Raw genomic sequence first — 20,633 nt, forward strand, 5'->3', positions numbered from 1 at the left:
CTCAGGTGGTCTGAAGAAATAGAGATGTGTGTCATCAGAGTACCAATGACACTTTGGCCCCAAACTAAGGATTGCTCCCAAAGGCTTCATAGAGAACTTGGTATAAGATTGTGCCTTGTGATGCACCACAGTGCAGAGACCACAAGACTGAAACACAATCTCTGAGTGGTCTTGCAGGTAGGAGTAGAACCATTGAAAAACATCACCCCTCAATACTAATTTCATGGATGATATCAAATGGTATTGAGAGCTGCTGAGAGATGGAGATGGAGAAGCAGAAATAGAGCCACACTCCTCCTGTCTTGTTCTTGATAGACTGAAACAGATCCAGATAACTGGTATTCTCCAGGAACTCCTGTAAGTGCTCCACCCACCCACCCCTTTTCACCATGAATGTATGGCAGTGGTGAGACCTGAACAGCGCAGTGGTATAACTTTGCAGGCTCAATCCCCCATATCTCCAGATACAGTTAAGACAGTGCCTGTCTGAAACCCTGAACAGTTGCTGCCAGTCAGTGTAGATCTTACTGAAATAGATGGAGGAAAGATCTGACACAGTATGCTATGCTTATGTCCCTGAACCCTTGGGGTGAACACCCTCTGTATTATTAAACAAGCCCTGTGCTTATGTGGCAGGGATGTGGGTAGGGGAGAAAGGAGTTATGTACTGGAAGATGTTAAGATTTCTGGCTACTCCCCTGTTTGCTTGGCCGGGGGGGGGGGGAGATTATGCGCCAGAAGTCCAGGGTGCCCCTCAGCAGCAGTCTAAGCAAAGCAAGGGGATCAAGGCGGGGCCCCATTCAATCCCTGATCTAAAATTATCCAGCTACACCGCTGCAAAGCCCCACGTCTAGTATCAAAAGCTCCAGCCTCCCAGCCTGTTTTCTCCCTCGGGGACTTGGATCAGGAGCGCAGGCTGAATGGGCAGCGACAGGAGAGGCGCTAGGACCTCCGGGGGAGGGGAGGTGGATGCTTGCCTGCGCCTGCCTATTGCCCAGTTAGGGAGAGTTCAGCAGCGCCGTCTCTGATCTCTTCTGGCTCTGGCTCTCAGCAGCAGGTGGTGCCTGGGAGGGAAAAGGTGAGCGAGCTTTCAGCGAGCGAGGGAGGGAGAAAGGAAAGGCTGGGCGTGCGGGGGTGGGGGGGACAGAAAGTGAGAGGAAGAGAGGAAGAGGCGTCCCAACTGCGTGGCTGTGCCTGCTCTGGCCCCAGCCTTGCCTTCGTGCCGGGGCGTTTTTGCCCAATGAGAGTCCACCGGAGGTGTCCGTCTTCCCCGCCTGCCCCCGAGCCCAGCCCTCCGGCGTGTCATCCTCATCCCCCTTCCCAGCAGATGCCCGTCCATGGGGCTGCTTGCGAAAGGCTTCTTCCAGCCCCGACCACAACCAGCAGTGCATCTTGCCAGGGAATCGGCCGGCCAGCGGACAGCCGCCCGCGGGTGCAGGGCGTTTGACGGCGCCGCCTTCCCCAGCCGTGCCCAGAGCAGCAGCAGCAACAGCAGCAGCAGCCGTCCAGGTCTGGGCTGCGCTGAGCGGATCGATCCGGCCCCGGTCGTCGTCAGCCTCGCTTTCTCCTTCGCGCCCGGTTGTAGAGACCCGAGGACTTGTCCTTCTCGCGACTACCTTCCCTCGGCCGGGGAATTATGCTGGGCTCCAGCCGCTGGGCTCGGATTGCCTGCGCGCCCGGGGACACTCGACGGGCGTCCGTGGTCCCCCGTGCGCCCTCGCGCCTCTGCTTGCCCTTGGTCCTGATGCTGCTGACTCTCACGCCGCGGGCGGACTCCTCTTGGTGGTAAGTCGGCCCGACGCCGGGGCTCGCTCGCGCTCTCCTTCGAGGTTAGACGGCGGCTGCCGGGGAGGAAACTTGTCTCTCCCCGACGTCTAACAACGAGGCACCGCGAAGCAGCGGTGGCTGCTCAAGGTTCCGATTAGCTTGGTGGTGCGCTGCTCTGGGCTGCGCGCTGCTCGAGGCTGGAACTCTCAAAGCGTGCCACGGTGACGCAGTGCTCCTGAGCATGTGCAAAGCGCACGGTGCAGCGGCAGCAAGCGCCAGGACCTGTAGGAGTTGGGGAAGAGACGGGAGAGTCAGAGGGGCTTGTTCAAACTACTTACCAGTGATGTCGTTGGGTCATTTTAAACTCTGGATTTAATATGTATTGCTTATAGTATTTATATTCCGCTTTTCAGGCGGACCTCACAAAGAGGTTTACTTAAGGTTATTACCCAGACGGTACTAATGCGTAGCATTTCACTTTTTTCAAAATGAGGTTTAGTCAGCCCCAGTCCTGCTGCTTTTGAGGTCTGCTAGGTGGGTCCCTGGACTTTTACCGCGAAGTGCCCGATGGCCTGGCCCCCCCTTTCGACGTACAAGCAGGCCAGAGAGCCCCACACGCCACAAACGCAGTTGGTGATGGGGGCTCCTCGCTCCGGAGAAGCCCGCGGTGCCGAGAGGGGCAGAGCTTGGAGGGGGCGATATCGGGGTCCAGTTTCTCTCTCTAAGGGTTTCGGCTTGTCCTTGGCTCCTTCTTTGGACAAGCACAGAGGGCAGCGCTGGTTTTTCATAAAACAACCAGGCGGGCTTGTTAGAGAAGTTGGGGTTTATTTATTGGGAGTGGGGGCGGTTGCGCTGCTCGGGAAGCCGGAGTGCGAGGCGTCAGTGGACAGAACCGAGAAGGGAGGCGGACGGGATGGCGCTGTCAGATGGGAATCCTGCTCATTGATGGCGCGATTTGATGAGGACGGGGATGGGGAAATGCCCGCTCACCGCGTAATTTTATAGAGTTCTTTGTTTTCTTAATCGTTTGATTGTAAGCCACTCTGGGAAAGGCGGAGATAAGTTTTAGGATTCGAATTATTCTCCTCCTCCTCCATAGGATAGGTGGCTGCAGAGCAGGTGCTATAAGCCCCTTGCGCACCGACAAATGCCCTGCTTTAAACACGCGCACGAGAGCTGGATCCAGCCTAAGCTAAGCCCGCGTGCAGCCCCATCCTTACTCCGGAGTAAGTCCCACCGGGGGAGCCTTCCAGGCCGTTTCTTTCAACCGACGGATTCTGTACGTCCTCCCCTTGGGAATCAATGGGCTTCGGTTTTGATGGGCTTTGGACGCATCCTTCTCCTAGTCTCAAAAGCGACGCCGTCCATTAAATCAGAGACCACGTCCTAAACCTGGGAGCCTTTCTACAGTCTGGCTGTCAAATCCTGAGTCTGTCGTTCTAGCTTGGATCTACCTGCCTGCTCCAGCAGCTAAGGCAGATCTGAGGTTTCGAGAACTGCCTTGTGGGGGGGGGGGGACGTGCCGGAAGAGAGGGGTAGAGACGGAGGTCCCTTCCAGCGCGTACCTGGCGATGCAGGGGGATCGAAAGCGGGACCTTCCGCACGCAAGGCAGATACCTTGCCACTGAGCTATTTGGCCGGCAAGTGACAGCAGTTGCGCGGGCATGGCATTATGATGGGCTGCTCTCCTATGGGTTCCTTCTCTCGATCGTCTCCTTCTCTATGGGGCCTCCTCTATTTACCCACCTGCCTGTGGACTCAGTCAAGAGTCTCGTGGCACCATAAAGGCTCACACCTTTTATTCCGGCGTAAGCTTGCAGGTGCTAGAAAGTCCGCTTCGTCAGATGTAAAATGGAATATAAATATACCTGGAAGCGGTAAATGAAATGCAAGAAAGCGCAGAGAGTAACTTTGCTACAGCGAGCTAGAATGTGTGCGCAAGAAGCGCGCGCGTGGGGGGGGGGGTCATTTCCCCCAAAGAATCTTGGGGACTGTGGTTTGCTAAGGGTGCTGAAAATTTTAACATCGCGAAGGGTAAGCTACAGTTCCCCGGATTCTTTGGCGTAAACAATGTGCTTTAGATGTGTGGTGTGTGCAAAAGCCTCTGAAAAAGCTGAGTTAATTGGGAAAGGAAAGGCTTAGAATCGTAGAATGGCAAGAGGGGAAAAGGGTCATCTAACCCAACCTCCTAACCCAACCTCTGCCCAGACCCAAATGAGCCGAACGTGGCGTCCCAGCTCAATGCCCACCATGTCTGATTGGCAGCGCAGCACTGTTTCATCCCGTGGGGGCGACCCCAAGACAATGGGTGTTTGGATTACAGGCTTATCGATTCACCATCTCGTACTCCTTTCCATCCCCATTTCTGGGATGTTAGCTATCTCACTCTAGTCATCCCATCAATCGATCTGTAAAATGTCCCTAGATATTTCCTCTCCGTCAGGCATGGGGAGCCACTGCCCTTTATTTCCTCACTGCCTGAGTAGTGTGTCTGTCTGTTTTAATTCACCCTCCTATTCATCCTTAGCTACCTTGAACTCTCTTACTCCCCCGACGTGGTGCGCCATTGCTGTCATTTCGACTTGCCCACTCACTCGCCCAGCTTTAAAGTTCGCCCCGGGCTTGGGTTTGAGGGAGCGCTTTATTGGGCCCGGCCACCATTGTCCTCGACGGGGAGGAGTGGGGGCGATTCCTCCAGGCGGAAGGGCACATTCCCGTCGGGCCGGGCCGGTGATGGGCAACGCGGCCCCTTTCCAAGCTGTGGGTCTGACTCCCACGACGTAAGCCAAGCCTACAGCCTGTTATTGTTAGAGCCGCTGCGGCCGGCGTAAACATGACTTGAGCCTTGTTGATGACAGAGCCGCTTTAATTTAAAACTGTTTTTATTGTTCATACTTGGGAGTTAAACAAGAGCTCCTTCTTAAATGGGAACAGCTGTCAGTCTGCTCCCAGGTGCGAAGCTGCAGAAAGCGGGTTGTTTCTGCAGTTGCGGAGACGCGGGGCAGGTTCACAAGGACCGAATCGTCGCTTGAGGACCACAGCATGAAGGGATGACTTCCGCGCATCTGATTCCTTCTTTTCACATTCGTATCTCGCCCTTCTTCCAGGGTCCTGGGGAGCCCCCATTGTTCCCCACACAGATACATGCAACCCTCTTAATTATCTTCCACAACAACCCTGCGCGCTAGGTAGGTTAGGACTCGACGACAGAGAGATAGTGACTGGCCCAAGATCACCCACTGAGGTCCGTAGTTGAATCGGAATTTGAACCTAGGTCTCTCCAGAACAACACTCAAAGACCACGGGATTAAAATTATTAAATTTGCTGAGGGTTGAGCGGGTTCACACGTGCATGCTCATCACTTGAGGACTACAGCATCAAGTGATGACTTGCGTGTTCAAAGCAGGTCAGGACGCCCAACCAATCACTGCCCCTCATCCCCTCTCAAACCCCAGACTTTCTCCGTGGAACTAGATATGCACCTTCCACTGTCAGAGATCAAGGTCCAGTTCACACGTGTGTGTTCCGATGAGTGCCGCTTGAGTGTCTGGTGACAGGCACAACTTGCCAAACACGCTGCTTTTCCAGGCGTCTGGTTCACACATTCATCCACAACTCCAGAGTACAGTACCGTCAGTGATGCGCGGTCCTTTCACCTTAAGCGGTAAACGCAAGATGGCTCTACATTTCCCAGCGATAGCGACATGCCAAATAAATACCCTATTCAGGGGGTGGGAGAGAGAGAGAGACATTTACGATGGTTAGATGATGGGAGCCAAATAAAGACATCTGTTTGCTTCCTTGGAATCATCTGCGCTTAGCACATACTTAGCAAGGAAAACAAAATGTTGAATAAATAGGAGTGCAGATTTGAAGGCAGAACGAATATAAACACCTAACTGCAGCATATATTCGAGGTTTTATTCAGCTGGAGTCATCTGGTTAGTGGTCTAACAAGGCAGTCCTATACTCAGAAGTAAATCCCACTGTGTCCAATGGGGTTTTCTCCCAGGTAAGCGTGCAGAGGTTGCAGCCTTACTGGAATTGAGCTAAATGGTATATATTTATTCTCTAGAAAGCATCCATAGGACCGGGTTACATTAGGGTGTTTCTTTATTTTATATTTATAGGCAATATTTTTTGTTTAATTCTTTCATGATCTAGAGACATTTTGATTTTAGAAATCCGACTCCGGATTGTATCTGCTTCTATGCGCCGTTTTTGGATTCTGAAACCCAAACGGTGTTTAAGGCAGTGCTGCAAAATTTAGGAGGGAAATCCGTAGCGTCACTCACAGGAGGGGATTTGGGTGAGAGGACACTGGAATGCAAGATCGGGCCACGAGACAATTCCAAAATCCATCCTGAAGTGTGAAGGCCATACATTTAACACAAAGAAGAAAATCGCAGCTGCAGCGCCCCAAATACTCTCTTATTCTTATTCTGGCAATTTAAAAGACGGTTCGGAATGCACCATATTAGCCGATTTCCAACACCCTGAATAGCAAGTGTTGAGACCGAGGCTGTAAATTTACCGAGGAGTAAGTCCCATGTGCAACCCAAAGCGCTAGCTTCTAACTTTGCAATGCCTGTTCTGATGCGATCCTCTCAGTTTTTGCGTGGTGTGAAACCTAATAGGGAGCGTCGGCCAACCATAAGTCCCAGTGACTCAGCTGATCTAGTAAGTCTAGCCCCACACCCACCCCTCGATATAGCAGCCTCAGAGATTTCCCTCCCCTGAAGTCTTTGTGGCTACGGTTGTTTCCCCATGAGGCTATAGGTTCCCCACCGCAGAACTAAAAGCACCTTGCCAATCTGAAGGTGATGCTCTTAGCTTGTCTTCAGAAGCAGCTATCGCTGAAACATCTGCTATAACTGGGCTGCAAAACTACCCCTGCAGGCTAGAGGAGACTTCCTTCTAAATAGGCAATTGTAGGAAATTAGGAAGCTGCCTTCAACTATTGGTCAATCAGACCACTGATCCTTCTAGCTTAGCAGCTCTCCAGGATTTCTGGCAAGGGTGCCCAACCCCATCAAGGAGATGTCAGGAAGCAGATGTTCTCCCATTGAGTTATGGCCATTCTCCCCAAAATAGGACTGCACTGTAAACATCAGTGTCCAACTTACTTTCCCACCAATGGATAAAGCCTCTTGTATGTATGGCGACTTGGACTTCTCTGCAGTTGCATTCCAGTTACTGAACTGCCTCCACCCTAGAGGCATAGTTGAGGCAACACTGATGGGATTTCATACAGAGTAAAGTTCTCTTAAAAGCTTATGTTACTTGCTTGAATATGTTTGGATCACATTTAGCATTTGTGTATTGTTGAATTGATTAGCATTATGGTCAACATCATAATTGTATTTTATAACTGGTACTGATATTGTTTGACTCTTACATGCAAACTGCTTTGTGGTCACCTGTGAAGGAAAATGGTTTACAAATCTCTACATATATTTTATTGTGTGTATTATTGCATTTATATCCCACCATTCCTCCAAAGAGCGCAATAGTTCTCTCCTCCTCTTCCATTATCTTCACAACAATCCTGTGAGGTTGGTTGGGCTGAGAGTTGGTGACTGGCCCCAAGCCACCCAGTGAGCTTCATGGCCAAGTGGGGATTGAATCCTGGTCTCCCAGATCTTAGTCTGACACTCTAACCAGCACACCACACTGGCTAACAAACCAGTTCATAGATTTCTATATCTCCCATCCACAAAATAGATACAACTGCTTGGTTACAGGTCATCAGCAGAAAACCTCACTACTTATTGCCTCATTCCACACACACCCCAACACACACCATTCAAAGATACTGAGACAAGGCTAATCAGGTCTTTAAGAATGAAAAGCTTCAAATCTCTCAGCTCAGGTGGATATCTGTATGACTTCCCTACATAGGAAAGAACAGAGGTGGGATGGAAGCCCTCTATTCATAGCTCTTTTAGGAATTCAAGCTATAGTTCATTGAAATCTGGGTACTGAGCACCTATTGTGTTTTCATAACTTTTCTTTCTCAATCAGCTGATTCATTTTATCCCAGACGACTGCCTGAACAGTTATATATCTAATGCCATTAATACATACATGGTGCTTTTACAAAGAACAAATATAATATATTCCTTGTGATGTAAACTTTTTATTAAAGTTACTCCAGGCAGGTTCTTTATTGTATGTTCTTAGTGAATTCTTAGAGACAACATTTTAGTTGACGTACTTGAGAAAACAAACCAATGGTTGGAAGATTTCGGAGCCCTTGATTCCAGGTACCCTGGCTGTTTTCTCTTCAGCCTTCCATCCTTTTCTAAAACTGCTTCCAAACAATATTTCATCAACAAAGTATCTTCTCTTGGGGATATAGCTATATTGCAAGCATGTATGGAGATGCTAAACTTGGATCCAAAATCTGGAGCTGCCATTTATGAAGACTTTGACTTTAAAAAAAAGAAAAGACAATGTTTCTTATTAATTAAAACAAAATAACCAAAGCTTGCATTAAAAACAAACAAATTCATACATAAATAATAAATTAGAGCATCATGAATCTAATATTTGCCTTTTCTAACCCTTCTGAAACTTTCTTATAAAATTTCACTTTTCTTTCAAGCCTCCTGGAGCTTCAACTTCAACTTGGCAGCATAAGACACATTTCACTAAATCAACATATCAATACAAAAGGTGGAGTGAAATAATGGAGGAGGATATTTTCTGAAGTTCTCCAGCAACTGCTCCAGATAATCAGAGGTTACACACACAAACACACTCCATCCTCAGAGAGGTGGAGGAAGACCTGTCAGTTGTATTCATACTTATCTGGTTTTTGACATTTTGCCTTTTAATCTTCCAGCACTTTCCCTGTTTAGCTGGCTGGATTCAGTGTTTCAACCCTCATTGACGAATGCTTCTGCTGAGTGGGGCAAAGATGGTCTCTTATGTGGAGAGTGTGACTTCCACAAAACTCTTTCCTTAGCCTTTCAGACCTTTAAAAAGAAAGGCAGTATCACTGATATTGCAGCACTAAGAATGGGTAGCATATTATCTGATCTAGACTGCCAAATTCTTGGGGAGATGGATGATCTCCAAACTTGCGCCTAGAGGAAATGCTCAGCGTTTTCTCCTGCCATTTTTCCCCGAGGCAGAATCATAGAAAGTATTGAGTCAGTTCTGCTCTCCGCTGTGCTTGAAAAGGAATTCTCAACCAAATGCTTCTTCTAAACAGCAAGGAGTTATGAATTTTCAGTGATGTCAGGGACAGCACAGATTGCTTCACAAACCAGCCCCCAGGAATTCTTGGAACACCAGCATGGTGGCTTGCAAATGGATGTGTATATAAAAAACTTGTAACTCTAAATAAATGTTATTTGCAATACAACAGAAGCTCAAAACTGTGGCAGATGGGCTCCATAAGGTGGTTGCAGCAGCTTTAACTGGCGGATCCTCTCTCAGTATTGTGGTTGTGGTTGGAGAACTTCACAGCCTTCTGAATACTGTGATTACTCAACGGGAAGAGAGTGGTCTATATAGAGATGACATTTATAATGCCTTACAAATATTCCTTGATCAAAGACCAGATTCTGAAATGGAATCATGTTGGTATCTCTGATATCAATACTTCCTTCTGATGGAACAAGATCCCTGCTGCTATACACACTTACCTAGAAGGAGTCTCATTGAACTCAGCGATACTTACTTCAGAGCAAGTATGCATAGGATTGTGTTGTTAGGCCATAATCCTACACACACTTAACTGAAAGCAAATCCTCCTGAATTTACAGCACAAGTGATCCACTGTGAGTATAGTCCCTCTGTGAGTCCAAGCTTGGATGCAAAATCCATTTATATACACAACTCTTGGGGGGGGGCCTCATGTTTTTTTAATTAGAATAAACCAAAACAACAAAGGCTTGCATTGCAAAAAACAATAATACATTCCTAAATAAAAAAATTAATTGGGGCATAAATAAATTCAGTCTTTGCCTTCTCCAACCCATCCAAAGCGTTCTCATAAAACTTCTCTCAGACAGCAAGTATCTGTCAAGCCTCCCAGAGCTCCAGCCTTACTTTGCCAGTTAACTAACTGTTGCAGCAACACAGACAGACAGCAGAACTGGCCCAAGACATTTTTATTCCCAAGTTGGAAAATCCATAGCATGATCGTCAACAAAGTTTTACTCAGAGTGAATTCACAGAGCTTAATGAACATGATTAAGTTAGGTCTGTTAATTTCAATGGGTCTACAATGAGTGAAATTTAGCTGAATACCTCCCATACAGTGTATGTAATCGATCATCATCATGGTTGACCAGTGCCCACCGGCACTCTCTCAAAACATGAAATGTTTTCTTTTTCTTTATGGTTCCTGAGATCAAAGAGCGGTTTAGTCTATATTTGGATACAACTGGACACCATTTTGATGAATATTTTAAAACCACTGATTTTAATTACGGATTTCAAAACTGCTCTAATTTTTTGTTTATTAGAATTCCCAGGCAACACTGAGTAAGAGGCTGCCAGTAACTGACACTCTTTGAACAGCACCCAAAAAGTTGTTACTTGAAGCAGATACCACATTTTGCCTCACGGTAGGGCCAGCACAGCCTGCATTGTCTCACCAAAGGCAGCCTCCCAGGCTTGGAAAGCAGGCCGCAGTCCAGAGGTCTGTGGAATCTTATGCCTGAGGAATCCTCTACTTTCCCTTGTGACTACCCACTGCATATATTTTTATTTATTCATTACAATTATAACCCAGCTTTCCACCAAGGAGCTCAAGGCTGTATATACATAGTTCTCAGTTTCCCCCATTTTTATCCCCACAAGAACACTTTGAAATAGGTTAGACTGAGAGATGGTGACTGGACCACAATCACCCAGTGAAATTCATGGCTGAATGGGGACTTGAACCCAGGTCTCCCAAGTCCAGCACTCTAACCACTACACCACACTGATCAGAGGGGCCAATATTGAAGGAGTTGGAGTTGAAACAGCAGCATATGTTCAAACCAGCCAAGAGACACACTCAGGATCTGGCCCTAAACCTTGGCCACCAGCCTTGCTTCAGAGCTATTTGGAGCGGATTAGAGGCATGTGGCTTCTAAACATAATCGGTGCAATAAACAATCTTGGTGTAAATATCTAAGTAGAGTTTACTCATTGCTGAGATGGGGGTTAGCAGTCAGAGAGCGGGATTCCATTTTAAAGCTGGAAGTTGAGTTTAAGCGAACTGTACACAAGCACATGTGTTTGCAACACACTGACACCACACGCAAAAAGCCACACAGACACATTTCCCTGTCTCTTGTAAACTCTCGTTCACATGCACCATTAGCTAATCTGTTTAACTGAAGCTGCTGTTTCTAAAGTAGTCATACACACACACACACACCATCCAGCATCAGAACAGGTCAGACGTCCAAGTTCCCATTTTGATATCGCTTCTCCATAAACGTGGAAAGGGAGATTTTTAAATCTATTTAGTATGTCTGCTTGCAGCAAGGAGGGAAAGAGAATGAGGACAGATCCACACTATAACATACAAAGCATATTCACCACACTTTTTAAGCACATGACTTCCCCCAAAGAATCCTGGGAACTGTAGTTTTCAGTTACCTTTCCCCATAACCTTAACAACCTACATTTCCCAGGATTCTTTGGGGGGAAGTCATGTGCACTGCATGTGCACCAAATATATTCTATAGATCTACTCAGTGTGTTCATGAGTGAGGGCAATATTTCAGCCACAGAACCCCCTTCCACTTGATACAAAGTAAGGATAGGAAACATTTTTCAGCCTGAAGGCCCCATTCCCTCATAGACAACCTTCTGGATGCCACCTGTCAGTGGTGGGTGGAGCCAGAGACCTTTGTACAGTCAGAAGTCAGAAGCTTCTACATACACCCCCCCATCCTCCATCCAGGCAAACAAGAAATTCAAGGACACATTCCAGGCAGGCAAAAGCACTCAAGGAGGCCACAGAGTGGGAGTATTGAGGGGAGTGGCCTGGGACAAGTGCCAAGACCTGGGGGTCACAGAGGTTCCCACCCCTTGCATATGGTGTCTGTAGAAATACACAGGATCTACTTCTTCCAGGTGCAACATCTCCAGCGAGGACAACCAGATTGTGGTTTATTTATTTCCTCCTTTCAATTAGTTGAGACTGTGCAAGTGAGTTTTCCTTCCTTCTCACTTCAAGCTGCAGGTTCTCTCTCTCCTTCCTTTCTGAAGATATTGGGGTTCACAATGTCAACTTGATCCCATCTGGGTCTTCATTAACACACACACACACACACACACACACACACACACACACAACTTGTCAGGTTGTCTCCTTCTTTTGAGTCCATTTCCCCTAGACTCCTCCCATTCTTCTAACTCCTCCCTGCTGTTTATTCCTCTCCTGCTACCTTTCTAGATAAAAGACTGAGTTACAAACCAGGAAGACCCTGCTTCAAATAACATTTCTGCTGTGAACTCACGGCAGTCTTAGGCAAATCACTCTCTCTTAGATTCATTTCTCTCATGCAACTTGCAATATGGAAACAACAATACAGAGTTGCCTTGAAGAGCTGTTGTAAGGCCCTCCAGATGCTGCTGGACTACATCTTCCTTCATCCCTGGCCAGGCCTGATAGGAATTGGAGTCCAGCAACATCTGGAGGGCCAAAGGTTCCTCAGCCCAGCCTGTTATAAGGATTAGAACCAGATCACTTGCTTTGAACTCTTCACCATGTAGTACAAATGTTAAGTGTTGTTATTATTCCCTCTGATGTTCCTTCTATGTTCCCATTTTCCTTCTTTTGTCTTTTTCATTTTTGGAAGCTGTTGAAAGTGTCTTGGCCTCATTGTCTAGGTTTTGGCTTCTTCTACTTCTGTCTGCATCCTACCTCAAAAATATGTTGTCTGGGTTTGCTCAGATTCCATTCCAGAAGATGATTTGGGGAGGAAGCACAAGAATATTTGCAACCAAGAGAGGATGGGATTGGTAGAGACCACAGCTACTCTGTGTTGCAGTGCAGATTTCCACATCCCATAGCTGTGAGGGGTTTCATAGGCCTTCATTTTCAGAACTCTGGTCTATCAAATAACAGTGTCCAGAAGGGGACTCTTGGATCCAGGGTTAATGGTTTGTGTTTCTCACTAGTATCTGACATTGCATCAGAAGCAGGAAAGGAGTGTGACTCAGTCTCAGACTCTAAGCTCCATAACTAATGCATGTGTGAATTGGCTCATCATGTGAATAATTAGTTACATGATGCGTACAAGAGTAGCAAATTAAATGCTAACACATTGTGAAACCAGTATGCAATCTGCAATGTATAAACAAGGCCAGCAATCATGGTTTAAGGGTGCTAATGAAGCCACATGCAATCCAAGAGATATATCTTTACAGCAGTGTGAGTATGCTTGACCCAGCAACAAACACTGGACAGTCTGCCATGGATGAGGAAGATGACTGGTGCCAACATGGATCAAATGAGTATACAAATCCAAGTTCACTTTCAGCAAATTGTCATAGTTTGGTTCATCTGTTAATTCATAATATGGAGAGACAAAGACACGCTAGATGGAAATAGAAGCTAATAAATATCGAAGGGCACAACGCCCCAACAGCTTCTACCTCAGACATCCCAAACTGATAAAAGTAAATGTTCTGCAGGGCTTGAGCTGAAAGCCACCAAACTAGTGGCAGTATTAAAATCTCCAGTGAAGCTGTCACCACGTTAAATATTTTCTCATTTGCATACTCACTTAACTGAGAGTAAGTCTTATTGAATTCAATGGTTTTAGTTCTGAGTAACATGTATAGGATTGTGCTGTTATAGTTCTAGAATTCCCCCCACCCCACCCCAAGTATGAGAGCAGATGGGTTTGTTCTGTTCACAATTATTTCATCTAATTATATTCTCTGGTTCATGTTTCATTCATTGGAGAGTTCCCCCCTCAAAACAGGGGTTGAGAACTTTAGAAGTATGTCTTTGGCTTCTAGGGCTGCATGTAATTTGCATCTCATCATTGCTCATGCAATGAATATTAGTTTCCCTGTGTTTATATAAATGCTGTGCAGATGCCATAGTCATGTTATGTCTATTCTACAATTTCCTTTTCCCTTTCCTTTTTTTGGAAACTATTACTGTCATATTTGATGATGTCAACTAAATCTTGAGGTACAGATTCTTGTGACTGAATTCCCATGAAAGTTCTGTTTTACTGGCCTCACTGCTTCCACACCTTTAGGGTTTTTATTCCTCTATTTATTTGCTACCCCATTGTCAAGCTGCCTTTTGATGTCGCCAGAGATAGAAGTGTGTGTGTGTTGTTGAAATTGCTTTCCTGCTGTATCCTACCTTTTAGCAGAAGAAATAGCTTTTGATGCAGAAGTATAAAAGACAGGTGGGGAGTCTCTCACAGATGAGGGCAAGCTGGGGGGAAATAGCTAATGCCAGTGATGGAGGAGCAGTCAGGCTTAAATATGGAATTAGTACAGAAACAGAATTTTGAAGAGGGTACCAGCACAGCAATGAAAGTGAATCTTCAGTTAGCAGAGGCATTCCAAGCAACTGACTGAAGGGGGAAAAGTGATAGCAGTAAGGGCAGCTATGTGTGGGTAGTTGTTGACTAGGACACAGATAATACAAAACTGTCAGAGGCACCCAATGCCATACTTGCATGTGCAGAAAGACTTCTGTGAGTGCAATGGAACTTCCCTTCCTTCTCCTCCAACCTGTACGCCTCCAATCTACACTGCAGCATTGGAGGAAAGCTCAGAGCAGAAAGGAGGAGCATGGCGAAGGGGAGCGGGGAGCGGATTTCAGTCACTGTATTGAATCTGCAAGTATATACTTGGATAAGGTAAAGGTAAAGGGACCCCTGACCATTAGATCCAGTCGTGACCGACTCTGGGGTTGCGGTGCTCATCTCGCTTTATTGGCCGAGGGAGCTGGCGTACAGCTTCCGGGTCATGTGGCCAGCATGACTAAGCCGCTTCTGGCAAACTAGAGCAGTGCACAGAAACACCGTTTACCTTCCCACCTATTTATCTACTTGCACTTTGACGTGCTTTTGAACTGCTAGGTTGGCAGGAGCAGGGACCAAGCAACGGGAGCTCACCCCGTCGCGGGGATTCGAACCGCCGACCTGCTGATCGGCAAGTCCTAGGCTCTGTGGTTTAACCCACAGCGCCACCCGCATACAACCCAGTATTTCAGACAAAACCTAGAATTTCTTGGGTTGAATTGGATCTGCAACAAAAGTGCTGCCGTGTTGCATTCTCCCTCTTCAGGTTTCCAGCCACTTCCCCTCTTATCTACCAACAGCACCCTCCCCCCCCTCCAGTCTTTTTCACCCCCAACTATCTGTCAGTCAGCATCCCATGACCACTGAGCATACTTAGTCCTCATTGGACTTCTTTTCTAAATAGTTTTGTAGGTTTCTTTTGTAGCAGAGATATTTCCTATCACCTAGTAAGCCGATCCTTTTACCTGAAGATGCCAGGGATTGAACCTGGGCCATTGTGCATGCAAAGATTGTGCTTTGTCACAGTCTAAACTAAGCAAATATCCTTTCTTGGAGCCAACTGGTCATTTAAAATTGCAAGCATTAAGAGCCTTCTGCAACTATAGTTCTTCTGCAGGCATTTGCTTTTCAGAGGAAACATAAAATAAGACAATGTGAAGGTCATTCATTTTATGACTTTGACAAAAACGTGCTAGCATTATACAACCAATCTAAATCTACTTTCCTGCACTTTACATTCCTGGCCCCTGTGGCACCTTTCACAAATATGTGCTGCAATGGCACAGATTGGTATGTGGAGGTTTCCAAATTGGTCTAGACTTTAAAGATAATGGGGCTCACACCCAAAGTTCATGAACTTCATGATGAGCCTGATCTCATCATGGATCGGCTGTAGAACACAGAACTCATTCATGTTGAGTTTTGGCAGTGGAACACATAGGCTGAATTTGGAAATCACCCAAAAAAAACCTTTATTTTAATTAACCAGAGTTTGTCATGTGATTAATTAAACCCAACAAACTCTGGTTAATACTAACAGTGGTTTGTACAAAACAAGACAACTTCGAAGCATAGGTCATGGGTAGGCAAACTAAGGCCAGGGGACCGGATCTGGCCCAATCGCCTTCTAAATCCAGCCTGCGGACGGTCCGGGAATCAGTGTGTTTTTGCATGAGTAGAATGTGTGCTTTTATTTAAAATGGATCTCTGGGTTATTTGTGGTGCATAGGAATTCGTTCATTTTTTTCCCCTCTTCAAAATATAGTCCGGCCCCCCACAAGGTCTGAGGGACAGTGGACCGGCCCCCTGCTGAAAAAGTTTGCTGACCCCTGACATAGGTTATGAAGCTGGCTTGTTTCAATAAAAGAAGTGAAAGGGAGGCCAGAATGTCTCTAAGGATGTACAGAGTGTCTTAATCCTTAGGTGGCTAAAAATAGGAAGCAGGTCTGAAGATAATGGCTTCTAGGAAATTTAAACTTCAACATCTCTCCTTTGGAAATTAACAGCCTCCCATATCCATCCCAACCCCATCCATCCTGTATAGAATACCCACAACATACATTTGGAGGAAATCCATTGATGGGCTGATTTGAAGTGCTTTCAGTGGTATGAAAGTACATTGCCCAAAATATGTTTAAAATTATTATAGAATGAGGACAGGGAAATAAAAATAAAGCCACCAAAATTAAGTCGGGATAAGAGGTAGCTGTGTGTGACCAACGGTGTCAATTCAGTCCTGTGACTGTACGTGAGGAAATGAGGACTATTAATCATTCCACAACGTCAACTTATTTTAACAGGCCAGGATAACCTCATTTCCAACAGGGTTTAACGAAGTAGTAAGAGTTTATAATAATATTACTTTTTTAAGAAGAAGAAAAAATCTTGCTTTTATGCAACACTTTGCATTCCAAGGTGCTTTGCAACCCATTGCAAAACTGATATCAATGGCTGAAGATATGATTTTTTGGAAAAAGGGGCATGCAGCCTATAGCTGGATCTGCTGCAGAGTGCAAAGTACACCAAGTCTTTCCTCTAGACAAGCCAGCACTGGCAGTTGAGTGACCCAAACAGCTGCCCAAGACTGCACCACTGTCAAGATAACACGATGCCCTTTCCAGATCAGCAGACAGGGAAACTGAGAAAAATATGTGGCCCATTGCCTAGCAATTGCTTGGGTCTTTTCCACAATTCTCCCCTGTCTGGCCAAAGAGGCCTCATATCAACTTTGAAGTCTTCAGTATCCATGTGCAATGTGGGCACATAAAAAGTTGACACTCCCTTTGCACTTCTTGGAGAATCCTTAGCAAGGTTAAAGGAGTGGAATAATGTCACACTGAAAAGGACCAAGCACCATACATGTTTTTTAGCATGGCAACATCTATTTTCTGTGACTCCCTGCCTATTTCTACCAGGCAGGCAATTTTATTGTACTGTTTTGTGTACGTACTAAATACTATCAAAACAGATTTTGAAACTACTGATTTTATCTATATTTTGATGTTTTTATGGTAGGTACTGTTTTTAAGGTATGCTTTCTCACACTCCCTGAATGTATTTATACTATTTTACATAAAACTGCTAAATTTTAAATTATTATTAAGTGGTATATAAATTTATAAAAAATAAAATGGCATGCCTCTTTCTTTAAAGGTGTAATCTCTACTCTCATTTTGTATACTATTTTATACATTAAAAATCCTGAGTGGATTGTGGGAAAGTCAGTTTTGGCTTGTTGCCTGAGATGTGAAAATATTGAAGGGCAGCATTGATCTCAGGTAGAGTTGAGGGACAAATTTGTTTCAGTTTGCATGGAACGGTGAATCTACCTAATTTGCATGTCCTAAAATAATACATAAACTGAAACACAGACATCCTTCGAAATTCATGCATGTCCAAATGGTGCCATGCTGTTCTACAACCAAATAAGTGTTACAAAAATGGATGTACCAAAGTGTGGATAAAAAAATGCACATATTAATGAAACGAATGTAAAAAAATGTTAATTTTTGATTGCAAAAATGTGTATATCAGGCAGAATGTGCACATTAGGAGAAATTCACACTCAAATGCTGATGAATTTTCATGAAGCCTTTAAAAATATATAACAAAACTATATAGAAATGTGCACGACTGAACTTAAGATTGGGGAGGGGGGGAAGTGACAGAAACCAAAACTGTCAGACTCACCCATCACAGGAACTTGTATCCAAGTCACAAATGACAGGTGGCTCCTGAGCTTTGCAGAATGCAGTATCATGTACCATAATGCATTGTGCTTAATGAGTCAGACAACATCCCGTGCTACACATCTAAAGTGTAGTCTTTAAATAACCAACTGCCAACCCATTCATACACCCACCTACCCCCTCTCCCCACTCCTTAGAAAAACATCCTGTATATCTATAACTCAGGCTTCACTCTGAAATTCTAATTCAATTGAGAAAGCTGTGATGGTATCCACTGTTGAGCCGTGAAGGGATTACATGTTTAGCATTTCTTCCAAATGATACTGTGAGTAGTAAGCCAAACTATAGACCTGCTAAATATTACCAGCAGTCAGCCTTCAGTCCCAACACAGGCAAACAACAACAATACAGACATTTTGAAAGGAGTAAATTATAAAATTCTGACTTACATTTTGAAGAGGGGTAAATTATCATCTTGTTCCAGGCAATACATTGAACCAAGAAGGCACCTATAAGCTTACCTGAAACAGGACTGACACAATGTGTCATTATCATTAGTGGAATCATGAAATCATATCCATACGCACTGGTTGCCATATAGATCAGGGATGGGTGCTCCATGGGATGTTAAACTGCAAGTCTTAGTGGAAAGTCATCCGTCCCCCCCTGCTCCCCATTGTAACTGCTGACTGGAAGAAATTGGCCACGCTGGCTGAGAATGATGGGAGCTGGACTCCAACACTATATGGAGAGACACATTCCCAACCCTGCCTCAAAGCACGCCAGTGACTCTTTTGGTTCCCAAGGTCAGGAGCAGAGGCTCCTTGTGCTCTGAGGGAAAGGATATATCCCTCTTCCACAGAAAAACATTTTAACAACTTTGCATTCCCACCCCCAGGCAAATCTTCTGTTCAATTTTCAACCCATTGTACTGGGCGAGCTCTCTTTTCAGTTGAGAGCAGAGCAGAAAATCATCAGCTTGGCCACATGAACAGGGTAGGATAACAAGTAAGATGCGCATCTGGATTCCCCTGAGATTCTGGCTACCCACTTCCCTCATGGGAGCATGTGCTCACCGGGAATACACGCTTGTTGGGGTTTAAAACAAAACGTATGTTGCTGAGTAAATAGACAGGGCTGCCTCTGATTGTTGTGTTTATCCAAGAAGCAATTTAGGATTCTCCTTGTTTATTGGAAGAAGAGCCAAAGGATTATTACAACAAGGGAGGGGGGAGCACAACAACTGGGAGGCGATATGTGACAGTTTTCTTCTGTTGTCTTGAGGGCTGCGTCAAGGGCAGGCTGCATTAAGGGGCCAGGAAGAGAACGAGCACTTGGCAGTTGCAGATCTAGATCTGTGTTGATAACAGATTCACTCATGGAAAATAAAGGCAGGCGGGGGGTGGGGGAGAGGGAGAGAGAAAGCCGCATAATAAAATTTCACTTCTCCCAGCCCATCTAATGTGAATTCTTCTGCGAAGTGCCAAGCAGATTCAGAGTGGGAGAAAGGAAGAGGGAGGAGAGAGTAGCGACTTATTCTGAAACCTCTTAGGCTTCATCAGAAGAGTAAAGTTAGGACCAAACTAGTTGATGCATTAAAAGCATATCGTGTCTGATTTTTCTTATTTAAATAGCAGTGATGGGGAGAGATGTGCAATCAGGATTGGGACTGTGGTGTAAGGAGAGGGGTGATGAAGAGGGTTGGGGGAATATGACTATTCTGGCTTGTCTGTTTCTCATTCTCCCATCGTTAACAAGTTTTCCACATTTCCACACCAGTTTGCTTTTAAAAAAAAAGAGTTCTCATGAAATTTCAAGAGCATTTTAGTGAAAATTCATCCTTACTACACACATCTTTGTGTTTTGCTTAGCATACACATTTTTTCAAACCACTTTCCCCTTATATAATGCATTTCCATATTCTATTTTCAACAATGCATTTCTGTACATTTTGCTTGGCTTCCAAACTGCATTGCAAAGTTCAGAGAAGATTTCAAAAGGAGGCTGTGTTTTGGTTTGTGCATTGTTTCAGAAACTGCAAATTAGGTAGATTTGCCCTGCTTGCTCCACCACCTCTGCCAGAAGCAGAGAAGCAATGCTGCTAGTGGCGCTGATTTCAGGCCGGATCACACCAATTTTGGGTGAGATCTTGCCCAAAATCACACACGCTGCAAGATCACAGACTATTTTGGTGAGATCTCAGTCAAAATTGGTGCGATCTTGCTTGAAGTTGGCACTGCCTGGCAGGGTGCACAACACTGGCAGAGCGGTGGCAGTGGTGGTGGCAGCAGTAGGTATGGTGGTGAGAGTGGCAGCAGTGGCGGCAGGGCAGAATGCCACTTCTAATATGTACTGTAACCATGGCCTTTGCCTGATTCGCAGGTTAAATGGGAGTTGTGTCAATGATGTGGTATTCGCTGGAAGTACAGTTCATGGTTTGAAATGGAGATTTACTTGGAATTCCGGCCTGAAACCTTTCAGTGACCGAGTCCAGTCTAAAAATGTGAAGGCATAACAATGGAGAGGGAGAGCATTTCTGAACATGTACAGAATACCTTTTCCCTCGGCTTGCTCAAATGAGTAAGTAACCAAAGCCATCTCCCACACATCCAAACTCTCACCCATCGCATAGCCAGTGTAAATATATTCATTTCTCCTTGCTACTCC

The 20,633-nt window shown here is 45.5% G+C and overlaps 1 protein-coding gene across 1 annotated transcript in view; it reads left to right on the top strand.

Moving 5' to 3' along the window:
* Window positions 1–1,141: 1,141 nt before the first annotated feature.
* The window catches only part of WNT2B (Wnt family member 2B), a 43,061-nt gene continuing 23,569 nt past the window's right edge, over window positions 1,142–20,633 (top strand). Inside the window, exon 1 of the mRNA XM_053393496.1 lies at window positions 1,142–1,785. Coding sequence (XP_053249471.1) covers window positions 1,637–1,785 — 149 coding nt within the window. The 5' untranslated portion in view covers window positions 1,142–1,636. The remainder of the gene's footprint in view (window positions 1,786–20,633) is intronic.

The sequence above is a fragment of the Podarcis raffonei genome, chromosome 6 (assembly GCF_027172205.1).
Source record: "Podarcis raffonei isolate rPodRaf1 chromosome 6, rPodRaf1.pri, whole genome shotgun sequence".
Taxonomy (NCBI): Eukaryota; Metazoa; Chordata; class Lepidosauria; order Squamata; family Lacertidae; genus Podarcis; species Podarcis raffonei.